General features: G+C 42.1%; 1 protein-coding gene and 1 long non-coding RNA gene across 2 annotated transcripts; one reads left to right on the top strand and one right to left on the bottom strand.

Annotated features, from left to right (window-relative positions):
* Positions 1-207: 207 nt before the first annotated feature.
* On the bottom strand, positions 208-2,516 carry LOC108926923 (uncharacterized). Its single transcript, XR_001965512.1, has 4 exons — positions 2,497-2,516; positions 2,137-2,243; positions 1,768-2,044; positions 208-355 (listed from the first exon to the last, which is right to left on the bottom strand). It is a non-coding gene; the product is annotated as an uncharacterized LOC108926923 (long non-coding RNA).
* Positions 2,517-12,143: 9,627 nt separating this feature from the next.
* Positions 12,144-13,140, top strand: LOC108926913 (E3 ubiquitin-protein ligase RBBP6-like). Its single transcript, XM_018739906.2, has 3 exons — positions 12,144-12,234; positions 12,342-12,438; positions 12,901-13,140. The coding sequence occupies exons 1-3, from the start codon at positions 12,206-12,208 to the stop codon at positions 13,042-13,044; spliced, it is 270 nt and encodes an 89-aa protein (XP_018595422.1). The 5' UTR covers positions 12,144-12,205; the 3' UTR covers positions 13,045-13,140.
* The last annotated feature ends 204 nt before the right edge of the window (positions 13,141-13,344 follow it).

The following is a 13,344-nucleotide window of genomic DNA, read 5'->3' as shown; positions in this document are numbered from 1 at the left end:
GACCTAAAAGTCTCTGTCAGGCTGCAGTTTCAGGTCACAGCAACGCTGCTTTGACAGTCGGAGGAGTATATCTTTGAGAGTCAAAGCCTCACACACCAGCTCTGTTCCCACCATGCCCACAGCAGCAGACCAGTTTGGTGAGGCACAGTAGACAGAAGAAACACACTTCCCACAGTGTCGCGCACAAACTGTCCCACTGCCACGTCTGGTAGCATCCCGGACTCCCGAAGAATCATCTGAGCGAAGAGCTGGCCTGGCAGGAGGGGTTTCACAGTGTCTGGGGGTTTCTTCACAATGCTCTGGAGCTCGCACAGAGGGATCCATCAACAAGCATGGGCAGGTTTGGAGGTGGAACCTGAAAGGAACAGGGAGGCCACTGGAAAATATACCCATCACTCCTCTGATACAAACAGGGTCTCCAAACACACTCCACAGAGGACTGAGGGTCTCCGCCTAACTTGTTCTTTTAATTACGCAATCTCTTTTACATTCCAAATAATGGAAGAGATCTGATGACAGCAGCTCTGTGTAGTTTTAGAGAAGGCCTAGACATCAATTATACAAAAATGGTACAACTTATTCACTAGTTTCACCAACTAGGAAGACAAAATTGATGGAATGAGAAACTGCAATCTGAAAAACATCCAAGACCTCTGTACAAATAAGACATGAAAGACTACAAATAAAGAGGGTCAATATACACACACACACACCATCTGAACCGCTTGTCCCATTCGGGGTCGCGGGGAGCCGGAGCCTAACCCAGCAACACAGGGCATAAGGCTGGACAGGGAGAGGACACACCCAGGACGGGACGCCAGTCCGTTGCAAGGCACCCCCAGCGGGACTCGAACTCTGGACCCACACCATCCCACTGCGCCACCGCACCCCGCAGGATCAGTACAGGTATTTGAAAAAGAAATTTAAAAACACCATTTTGGAACAGGTCCTAAACATAACAATGTACAACCTACATTAGTGCATTTGGCCAAATGCTTTTCTCCAAAGTCATATAAAACCTTCCTCAAAAGATGACTACACCACGCAGGTAGGAAGACAAGAATAAGGAAAGCAGAGGTGTACACTCCAAGAGCCTCAGGTCAAGGTACTTACCCCAAAGTGCTTCAGTAAAAACTGACCAGCTTTATAGATAGGTAAATAATTATAATTACCTTAACACTAGAAGTTACTTCACAGAAATGTGTAAATTAAATTATTAAATAAATATACTTGAATGATAGCTGCCGAACCATTGTGACCCTGCACTGGACAAGTTATTAATGATAATGGATTGGGGGAGTGTTAACGGTTTATTTTTTCTTTTATTGTAGCTCTAACAAAAATTTTTCACAGAACCCAACCATAAAAAAATTAAAGAATGTATGTATGTTTTAGGGGGGGCGCGGTGGCGCAGTGGGTTGGACCGCAGTCCTGCTCTCCGGTGAGTCTGGGGTTCGAGTCCCGCTTGGGGTGCCTTGCGACGGACTGGCGTCCCGTCCTGGGTGTGTCTCCTCCCCCTCCGGCCTTACGCCCTGTGTTGCCGGGTAGGCTCCGGTTCCCCGTGACCCCGTATGGGACAAGCGGTTCTGAAAATGTGTGTGTGTGTGTGTGTGTGTGTGTGTGTGTGTGTGTGTGTATGTTTTATGCACCTTTATGGACTGTGACTTAATAATAAAATTGACTAAACTTAGTGGACAAATGGAGGATCCAGTGTAATATTTTTGTTATGAATCATGCCTGAAGATAAGTTTGAAGAGGTAAAACTACCTTTGGATGCAACCAGCTCTGCCTTGACTGTCTGAAAGAGTACTGGCTCAGATCCAAAGCTGAGCACCATGGTCTGCTGGAAACTGCTGTAGGTGTGTGTGCTAAAGAGCACCATAAATTGAGTCCATGGTCTGCCTGTCAATGCTCCAATCCCACTGTTGCTTGCTAGGGGAGTAAGGGCTCAGGCTCTCGGGGTCACCTGCAGCCACCTCCACGATGGAGAAGCAAGACTAGTGCAGGTAATGAGCAGAGAAACATGGTACAGCACAAGAGGAGGCTGAAGGAGAAACAGGGAAAAACCATGTAAGTGTTTTCTGCAGGACTTTCAATGCATGCCTGTACTTTGGAACTGATGAAAATGATTCTTACAATGCAGTGTAGCTATAGCGTCCAGCTTAGGGACAAGCGCTTCTCCTCAGTGAGTTGGTGTTGGCCCAGCACACAAACCACTGTCACCTCATCACACTGGCTGCCACCTGATCACAACACACCAAACAACATGCGTAGAACTTAGTTGAGTGGTTAAAGACCTGGACATAGATTTCCAGTCTCAAAAGTTCTACTATTGCACTCTTACACAAGTTACTTAATCTGAATCACTTATATACAGACAATCAGGTGCAAAAACAGATGGTTCAAAATTCTAAGCAATGAAAAAGGAATCAATTTACAGCAAAAATAATCCAAAACTAAACATATATTACACAAATGAATGAACAGCAAGCTTACCATGAAAGAGGTTTCTGCAGACCTTCAAGAGAAAATGATAGCTGGCATATCACAGTAGATCTACATAAAACAGCAGTAAAACATGTGGGAAGCATTTTCACCCCAGCATATTGGAGAGGGTTAGGCTATACTTCTCTATCAGCTCCACTCCATACAGTTTGTGGGGACCCCAGCAGAATGAGTTTGACACACATGCAGTCACTGGTAGACCAGCCTCTCGCTGCCCTCCAGTAGCTCACCACGAGGATGGGCTGACAAACAAAACTGCCCCAAGGCACCAATGCCGTCTGCAGGTATCTGTGGGATATGACCCAATATCAGTTGCCCCACAACCACTGCAGACCCATCAGACCTCTCCATGTCACATCAGCAATACCAAGTTCACTGCTTTTCATTGCCATGGAGGATTACATAACGTAGAATCAGTATCCTTTGAACAGAGCAAACAACCTACATTTAAATTTAAAGATAAACACAAACCATTTTTCACAACCAATATTGTTATGAGTCTCAAAAGAAACATAAGGCAAGTCTAAAATTCATTTAGGTAACACCTGAGGCATACAAAGTACTCTTCCATTCCCAAGGCATCTCATGGAGGATCTCTGCATCGCTATTGGCATTCTACTAGGTGGCCTTTGCAGATGGAAGATGGAAGATGATCTTACTACACTCAAGGAGGTCTGAGCTTCTGTGTGGATTTTGTGAGCTATGCAAGTCCATCAGCGATCAGTTTTCACACCTCAACCCCCCACAAGAATCACATCCACCTTTCAACCACAAACACCAAACCAAAAAGCAGGACTTCAGAGAAGCCAAAAAGTAATGAAAATCAAAACATACTGTAACGGCAACATACTGGGCTCTCCAGTTATGCTTACTATGATCAAAATTACAGGAAAAGCAAGACAGAAAATGATAAAAAGCTGCTCAGAACAGCTGTAACCTTAAACAGAGCAGAAAAGGAACTATAATGTAACCATGTAGCCAATACCCTATCAAGAAAAAAAAACAGTCAGTGAACGCAATCTGAGAATTGCTCAACTCCTTGGAGAGCATCACCTTTGTACTGTGAAATGTTCATAAGACTGCAGCTTTTCATCTTAAGTTTCCTTAATTTCATAAGGACTTTGTGAAGCCTTGAATAATTCACTAAGAAATCTGGAGTATTATCTGGTCTTAACAGATCATGTATATATGTATAAATCTTAAATGCTTTTTGTAACATATTGATATTTGTGGGGTTGGTTATTAAAAGCAGTTTAAAGTTACTGTGATCTCAGTTGGGATTCTGTCAGAAGAAGCAGCAACCGCCGAAAATATTTTACTGTTTTCATTCTAAGTAAGGGTGAAGGAGGTTTCAAGCTGCATTCTGAGGAGCAAAAAAACTAAGATGGGGGTCAGTTCTGACTATCTGTACCGTCCTCTGGAGCTTCAGTGAACCTTTTCTGGATATAGAACATAATTTTACATTTAAATTGTTAAAATTACGTATATTAAGCCTAAGTCTGAGCGCACCAGGTGAAACTTGTTAGCCGAATTCTACGCGTTTGCAGTACCGAGGTGGCCATTTTAGTTATCCAGCATTAGAGTTTCCAATACTTCGTTCTCAGGCACCGAGGGAAACTTGTGCGACGTGAAATGCTGTCGGTTTTGGGAAAACAAGAACTTACGGCATGTGTACTTTTTTTTTTTTTTTTTTACAATTGTGCAAATACACCCAGTGCGGACCCTGAGGTGCAACGGGCTACCAGCTGTACAAATGCACAGCTGTATCTGCACGAGGACACCGGGTCCGAAGGGCGGCAGCGGCTCAAGTGCCCGGATGCGGAGCTGTTTGCGAGGGGGAGGGGGATCCACGCGCCACAAGCAGTACGTCATCGCAGCAGCTCACAGAGAGCTGGGAGTAGTGCTCGCGCAGATACTCGCGTGCCCGCGCGCACAGGACATCGGCCTTCATCTCACCCATTCGTCAGCGCTCGCACGTGTGCAAGAGAAAAAATGCCGCTCATTCTAACTACTGTCTGTTTCATTCAAGTTTTTTTTTTTTCTTCAAATGACTTTTAAATGTATAATTTACACTATTACATTAGTTACTTGAGTATATTGTATGGGTAATATAATAATGTAACCATAATCCGTGTTGGTATTGTGGTTATTTTGTTTATGTTGAGTTGTATATTTGTAAAGTGTTCTTAATTGGAGTTAATAAAGGTTTTTTGTTTTTTTTTTAAATGTACTTCAATGTATTTAATGAAGGTTTTTTTAGTGTACTTTATGTATTTAAACTATTGTTGGGAACTGCAACAATACGATTCAACAACAGGTTTCTTAAACGCAACTAAATTCGTAATACTGTATATATTAATTACTGAACACATGATATGATCATCTGACATAGAAATCAGCTGTTTTGTTGCCCGGAGCCGAGCGCAGAAAATGTACTTTCCTCCTCAAGCGGACGCGCGCACGAGCCGAGGATCAGAGAAACAAGCTCATTTCTATGCGCAGGAATTTAATAGTTTCTAATAAGCTATCCAGTTCGCGTACACGCGACTGTTCAGGTCGACTTTAAGACTACCGCGTCGAACAGCGTCAGCCTGGTGATATTGCTACGAGCAACGGGAAGAAGGAATTACGTCGCGTTGGTGCCTCCATTGCGCTCAGTGGCGCCCTTTCCAGTGACGTCACTGTCCAAACGACGCGCCTCCAAGCGCTTCTCTGCAGCCTTAGTCTGTGCAAGATGAGCGTTTTACCTGTATACAGTGTCATGCTTATATTATGCTTAACTATCTACTTTTTTCTTTTTTTTTTAAACTGCTGAATCTGCTAACCCATTCTGCTATAATAAAAATAAATATGCTCATTTTAAAAATGCATCAAATTTATGGAGCATTTTAGGCATGTGTACAAATAACTTTTATTTTTAAAATAAACTGGTAAATGTTATGCAGCGCCTGTAAAGTTTAAAATATTTCTGCATGGTACTTATGTCTTGAAACAGTGAAGCTGGTTTCCAAAAAACACCTGTCCTGGTTGGGGTTGCAGTGGTCCAGAGCCTATCCCAGAATCACTGGGTGCAAGCGCATCCCAGAAAGGATGTCAGTCCATTGCAGGGTAGACGCACACACACACGCGCACGCATACACACACACACACACACAGAGCAATTTAGTCACCATTCACTTGAACTGCGAGAGAAAACCAGAGCAAATCCATGCATACAAGGGAAGAACATGCAAACTCCTTCACAGAGACTGAGCTGTTTCAATGTACTATTACTATTAAAACTTCAAGAATTGCACCGCGGTGGTGCAGTGGGTTTGGCCAGGGCCTGCTCTCCGGTGGGTCTGGGGCTTGAGTCCCGCTTGGGGTGCCTTGTGACGGACTGGCGCCCCATCCTGGGTGTGTCCCCTCCCCCTCCAGCCTTATGCCCTGTGTTGCCGGGTTAGGCTCCGGTTCGCCGCGATCCCGCTTGGGACAAGTAGTTTCAGACAGTGTATGTGTGTGTGTGAATTGCACCACCTCCTGGCAAATTTAAAACAGTTAAACAAATGCAGAAAAGAAATGGAAACAAATTCAGCATCGTTGCCGCTATTGTTATAGATGTTATGCCGCATAGCAAGTATTTAGAATTGTCAAGGTTTCTGAAGGCGTCAAATGTACTGTTCTGAATGTTGCATTTCGTCAGTACGCTGCTCTGGGATTAGTGAAGTTGTCAGTGATTCACTAATATCTCCCCTGTGCTTCACTTTGCCCACAGAACATCGTTCCCGCATGTGAACTATATGCATCCCTCATGTTTCATTCGCGCTCACCTGATATTCTAAGTACGACATCGGCATGTGTTTCTATTCCGACAGCACGACATTTCCATACATTTCAGAATCAGAATCAGCTTTATCGGCCAAGTATACCCGAGCAAGGAATTTGTTTCCGGTTTAGAGCAAACCTACAGTGTGCATCACATACAGGCTACATACACACATACCAAACTAGACAGACAAATACAAGCATGATTACAGATAATGCAGCAGACAAGAACATAGTACAATGCAGAGAGAAAACAACAAACGGCAGAACACAATACCATGCAAAGAAAACACAACTAAATGACCAAGCATAGAAAAAAAGTACGCATTGACCTGTAACATAAAGTGATATTATAGTGCAGTGATTGTCAGTTATTTATAGAATATATTGCACATGGGTATGATGTTACTCAAAAGATATAAAGAAATATTTGCACACGGATATGATGTTGCACGAAAGATATAAAGAACATACTGCACATGGGTGTAATGTTGCACAAAGTAGGGTAGAGTAGTAGTGAAAAGTCCAGTGTAGATTGAGGTTATAGGGTGTTTAGAATCTTTATGGCTGCCGGGAAAAAGCTGTTTTGGTGTCTGGTAGTCCTTGTTTTGATCAGTCTGTATCGCCTGCCAAAGGGAAGTAGTCTGAACAGACTGTGAGGGGGGTGTGAGGGGTCCCCTACGATTTTCTCAGCCCGTTTCCTGACGCGGGACGTGTGCAGGTCCTGGAGGGAGGGCAGGTTGGTCCCGATGATGCGCTCTGCTGACTTAACCAGTCTGTGAAGTCGGCGCTTTCTATTCTCCGATTGCCACCTTCGAAGTTAAATGTACTATATGGATTTGTTCTGTTCAAATTGGTCACGTGTTCCCGAGCTGAATCAAGTTCACCCAACAATAGCTCACACACATCCGTTATTGACATTATAGAATCTTCATAACAAACACACTTCTTACGCAAATGCAGTATCTATCCATGTTACTAATCAATTTCATTAATCCCTCGTCTCGATCGGGGTCGCGGTGGTCTGGACCCTATGCCGGACCAGTCAGAAGGCAACGCAATTGTAATAGTTTCCTCTGTTACCAAGATTCATTTGGTTCTAGTACCCAGATGTGTGACTGTGTGTGTCACGGAGAAGAGTGAGTTTCGCTGCAGTTTTCAGTCACGTGGAAAGAGTAGCGAATTTCTGTATGATTCAGGACTAGCAGACAATGTAAACCGAATGTCCAAGTGGAAACAGAAGCGCAGCAGAGCACGCAATGGGTACTTGTAAGGTCTATGAATTCTGCTATTACTTGCTTAAGCTCCCTACGTTCTTCGGGGGGACGAAGAAACCTAAATAAATAAAACTGCCAAGGGCAACACAATGTTGTATTTCCTGCAGACAAATTAACATCAAGTCGAATGTTCTCCGAGGGCACTGATAACATCCGGTTTACGTGCTAAACCACTTACAATCGTTTACACGTCCACATCCAGGTCTTTTGCGTGCAAGTCAACGGCTGTAACCGTTCCGCTGCCCGCTCAGCGTTGCTGATACGGCGTCCTGAGGGCCGGGCAGCTACACTGTACCAGGGCAGGTCGTGAAAAGCGTAGAACACCCAACAACTGGCCTTTTTTTCTTACCCCCACTGTAAAAATCACCTTTTCCCCTCTAAAGTATGTTTTATTATATGCATATTTACATTTATTCATTGAGCTGTCGCTTTTCTCCAAAGCGACTTACAATATGAAGGTACTTACAATTATTTATACAGCTGGGTAATTTGTACTGGAGCAATTTAGGATAGGTACCAGCCGGAGGTGGGAAACGAACCTGCGACCTTTGGGTCCAAATCATTTTTACAGGCTTCTTCAGCTCCTTCAGTGCTTCAGCTAAACAAAACAGTGGAAAACATTGCTTCAAATCTCACATTCTTGTCATGGTAAAGATAGGTGTACAAACTCCCTGGCCTTTTATAAAAAGTTGGTCTGAAGTGAGAGAGAGTGAGTGTGTGTGTGTGTGTGTGTGTGTGTGTGTGTGTGTGTGTGTGTGTGTGTCAGAGAGGGAGAGAGAGTAAAAAATGCACTTTTTGTATTATTCTTGGAGATGTACATCGCTTTGGAGAAACACACACACACACATTTTCAGAACCGCTTGTCCCATACGGGGTCACGGGGAACCGGAGCCTAACCCGGCAACACAGGGCGTAAGGCCGGAGGGGGAGGGGACACACCCAGGACGGGACGCCAGCCCGTCGCAAAGCACCCCAAGCGGGACTCGAACCCCAGACCCACCGGAGAGCAGGACTGTGGGTCAACCCACTGCGCCACCGCACCCCCTACTTCATTTGGAGAAACATGTCTGCTAAATGAGTAAATGTAACTGTATAATCATGTAGTTTTTTTTTTATTTTTTGCAGTGTTACATTTACTCTTTATGGTTTTTCTTTACATTTATTTAGAAGACGCTTTTGTCCAAAGTTATGTTTCTCAGAGGACGATACAAATAGTGTGTTACATCAACAGAAAGAGAAATCTGGATGCAGACACACGATTTGAGGCTAGTCAATTTGTTATAACAATTACACGTTTATAATTGTTCTAACAATTACATGTTTACAATGCATTTACAATTAATTTACTTATTTGTTGTGTGTTTAATCCAGCTTTACAGAAATACATGGAGATGTAAATCTATCACTATGACACGGCTAAATACTGAGGTTTTCCAAAGACGTTATGGAAGACAGTGATGTATTAATCAGTATATTTTTATAATCACTCAGTTTGAGGTTTTAGGCACATGTTGTGAATGTTTTCATGCATGAAATTTTAATGTCATGAGATATTTTCTTTTAGTGACTTTCTCACACACAGTCTGAAACCGTTTGTCTCGAGGGGGTCGTGGCAAACCGGAGTCTAACCCGGTAACACAGGGTGGAAGGCTGGAGGGGGAGGGGACACACCCAGGACGGGACACCTGTCTGTCGCAAGGAACCCCAAGCTGGACTCGAACCCCAGACCCACCAGAGAGCAGGACCCGGCTGAACCTGCTGCACCACTGCACCCCCCCACTTAGTTATTTTCTTGAAAATTATTTGTGTTTACTTTAATAAAGAGATTTACAAACACTTACTGAGTAAATGTGCAGCTGGTAGCGTAGTGATTAAAGTAGTTGCCTTTTGTCCCAAAGGTCGCAGGTTTAAATCTCACCTCTGGCTGTAATACCCTTGAGCAAGGTGCTTACCTTAAATAGATTGATAGTGTAAGTTGCTTTGGAGAAAAGCATCAGATAGATGAATAAACATAAATAAGTATTATCCCAGTTTGATTTCTGTGTTAATGTTGCAGTCATTGCCTGTGCGTTACTATGGTGACAGACCCAAACAAATCCAGCCAACAAAACATTTAACAGTTTACTTTATGCTTTTTGGAAAGCTTGTTTTTTTCTTCTCACGGAAAAAATGTCATACATACATTATAAATTTGCGTCTAAACTGGCCTATGGCACAGTAATTTTCAATGAGCCTTTAATCAGCTTGAGTGTCCTAAAGCGGGAGATCATGAGTCGTGAAAAACTCAGTGCTAAACACTGTAAGCTGCAGATTTTTAATGCCCAAACTCAGAAAGGTAAGGCTGAGCAACAGCTAGTAATGGTATAACGACATAAAAACACAAAAACAGGTCTTTCCATGCAGACTTGTGAATTTATCATTTTTTCCTGACCAGGGTTTTTCTTTTTTTTCTTTCTTATAGAATATATTTCTGAAGAGGACTTAATTCCAAAAAATTCCTCTGTCACTGTACGAAGAGTTCCTCTTCTTGATGTAAAAACTTCAAACAAAACATCTGTTCAGTATGTATTGCCTTTCACTGGGTGAAATAAACACAAAAAATAAAGTGTCTATTAGTTTAGCAAGAAAGATTTTGTTTTAATTTGTAGTTCGTGTAAGAAACCAGTGCATGAAAAATTCATGTTCTCTGCACAATTATGTGAAAATCTTCAGAATTAAAATAAATGTTACATAAAAATCCAGTATGGTTGTAATATTAACTCTTTTCTGTCTCTTTTTCCAGTGATAATTTTGGATATTCAAGCCAATATTTTAAACCAGTATGTACAGTGCCATTTTTTTCTGCAACTCTGGTTTTAAAGAGTTTTTTTTAAAATCTGGAAATGTTCACGTTCATCACTTTCCCAATTTTGTGAATCATAGCCTAACATTATGTTTGTGTTGAACCTATTATAAATCACCAGGATATTATCTGCGCCATAATTAGCATTCCATCAACAATATTTCCTTAACAGGTCACTTTCAGTCCCAAGTCATACAGAACCATGCAGTGTTGTTTTTGTGACAATAATAGGGATTTTACTCATTCTTGTGTTAAAAGTTTATAAAAAGAAAAAAAAAAACTATGGTCAAACTACAGATGGTGAAGATATATAATCATTGCTCCTACTGATTAAACACTACAAATTTACACTTAGAATTAACATAGTAAAAGAAAAATGTTGGCTTAAACTCTAATGTCAGTTATTTAAAATGTACACGAGAACAAATACCTCAGTATACTTACCTATGGACTACATAAAGCTAGTTTTGTTTTCCCACAAACAGGTGAATAACAGTGCTGCTTCATCATCCGTTAAGGTAAATTGTATCACGTTTGTTATCTGTTAACTTTATTCTGCTTATTTTGGGACAGGCCCATTATAATCTATATATTTATCATAGTTCTACTGAAAAAAAAAACAGTACTGTGAATATTTGTGTGCAGTGTAAATCTGAGGCATTTAAGTTGTCCTGTTCTGTATCCCCCACACACATCATCTGAAACCGCTTGTCCCATATGGGGTCGCGGGGAGCCGGAGCCTAACCCGGCAACACAGGGTGCAAGGCTGGAGGGGAAGGGACACACCCAGGATGGGACGCCAGTCCATCACAAGGCACCTCAAGCGGGATTCAAACCCCAGACCCCCCAAAGAGCAGGACCCAGTCAAATCTGCTGTGCAACCACACCCCCCATTCTATATACACTCTTACACATGTTCTCATGAAGATATTTTTGTTGTAACAATGTTACATACAGGACATTAATTTTCAAACTGTTTCAAAAATTGAAAGCGTTGCAATAAGCTTCCCATCAATATTGTCTGAAAAATGGTTTAGGGATAAACAACACTGATTAAATTAGTAAGTTTATTCATTTAGCTGATGTTTTTCTGCAAAGCAACTTAAAACTATTTACTCATTTATTCAGCTGGGCAGTTTTAAGGTAAGTACTTTGTTAAAGGGTGTTACAGACGGAAGGAGGATTCAAACCCTCAACCTCTGGGTGTAAAAACAGCAGCTCTAGCCACCACTGCACCACTGCACCACACAACTCAGTACTGGCCTTCCAAAACTGGGTAAATATTTGGGTGCCTCTTTAATATGGCACTAGTTTCAGTATTAACCATGCAAAACGAAGTCTTTAATTTTTTTCATTTCTTGTAAATGAAATAGGCATGCCTCCTTCCACATGGTGTTTAATTTACAATGGAACCTAAATTTCCAAACTAGAAAAAAAAAAAGAGTCATAGTGTCACATCAAAGCCCTTCTGGAGAAAGGAAATCCATTGTATTTATTCTCCGGCTAAGAACAACAGACGACACTTGTGTAATTAGAAACTGTGCATAATTAGAAACTGGAATTAAATCAATATTTACAGATCACCAGGAAAGCCTAGTGCTCCTAGTCGCACTAGTAATAACAGGGCCTTTGGTGGCACAAGGGTGTATTGTAGCATCTCTGACTTAGCATCTGTACATTATTGCAACTATTCATAAAATGATTATTGACTAAATTACAGATCTCCAGTCTTGCTGAAGCAAGAGCCTCTGAAAAATCAAACGAAACGAAGGCTGTGATGTCGCAGTCTAACTATGGTCCTTCACAGTAAGTTTACTCTAGACAGTGTTTTTTCTATAAATCTGTATGTATATGTGTACAAACTGACTGTCTGCTTTTCAAATAGTCATTACAGTATGCATTTGTTTTTACAGTTCCGTAAAGGCGTATTCAGGAACGCCTGTGAAAAGTTACACCAGCGTCCACTGTGGAAATAGAGGGCACTACACAAAGAACTGCTTGACAAACAAGGTAGGAACACCTTGATTTTTCAAAAGAGCAGACGAACTTCTTGGAATATGTGGTAGTGCAGTTATGAAAGTGTTTATTGAGAAATACAAAATACGAGATTTGACTTCTGATGTATTTTACATTAAAGTACACACGCACACACTGACTGAAACCGCTTGTCCCGAGTGCGGTCGCGGTGAACCAGAGCCGAACCCAGCAACACAGCGCGCAAGGCTAGAGGGGGAGGGAACACACCCAGGACAGGACGCCAGTCCATCGCAAGGGCACCCCAAGCAGGACTTGAACCTCACACCCACCAGAGAGCAGGCACAGGACAAACCTGCTGCACCACCTGCATTAAAGTACTTATTGTAAAAATAACAATTACGCAGTGTTTCAATCCTCAGACTATTCCTCAGATTTCCTCAAACTAGTTGCGTGGATGACATCAACAAGTAATTCAAATCTGAATGTTCACGGCAGGACAAAAAGTGTGAGGACCCTAAGCAGATTCAAAGGAGCACAGGGATTCCCCGGAGCTTCGTGGCGGAAGTGCTTGATCGCAGTCCTAAAGGAACCATGCTGACCAACACGGGACAATACGCCATACCTGTCACTGTTGCGTAAGCAAGCCAACAAAACAGAATTCCTTAAGGAGATGACAGACAACCGGTTTGAGTTCATGCATCCAGGAAATTAAAAAAAAAAGAAAATTAATTAATTAAAAACTTTTTTCCCCCCATTAAACAATGGATCATTTCAGAAACTCCTTGGACACATACCTTGCTTTGTAGAAAAGTAATTCTAAATGTAAAAGTCAGAGTATATAAACCTGCACTCTATACGAGACAAAGAGCTCAATAAGCCACAAGTCTATCAGGGTACATCTACTCTGGCCAACACTTGCTTTGCTGTAACAAGGTACTC

Source organism: Scleropages formosus, chromosome 20 (genome assembly GCF_900964775.1).
Source record: "Scleropages formosus chromosome 20, fSclFor1.1, whole genome shotgun sequence".
Taxonomy (NCBI): domain Eukaryota; kingdom Metazoa; phylum Chordata; class Actinopteri; order Osteoglossiformes; family Osteoglossidae; genus Scleropages; species Scleropages formosus.
The sequence above is the reverse complement of the archived record's forward strand: the minus strand, read 5'-3'. Positions and strand labels throughout refer to the sequence as shown.

Excerpts from the sequence above, each read along its gene's own strand:
- LOC108926913 (XM_018739906.2), top strand. The coding sequence starts at position 12,206 with ATGTCGCAGTCTAACTATGGTCCTTCACA. Across the intron at positions 12,235-12,341 it reads TCTAACTATGGTCCTTCACA|TTCCGTAAAGGCGTATTCAG; the intron begins GTAAGTTTACTC and ends TTGTTTTTACAG. Across the intron at positions 12,439-12,900 it reads AGAACTGCTTGACAAACAAG|GACAAAAAGTGTGAGGACCC; the intron begins GTAGGAACACCT and ends TGTTCACGGCAG.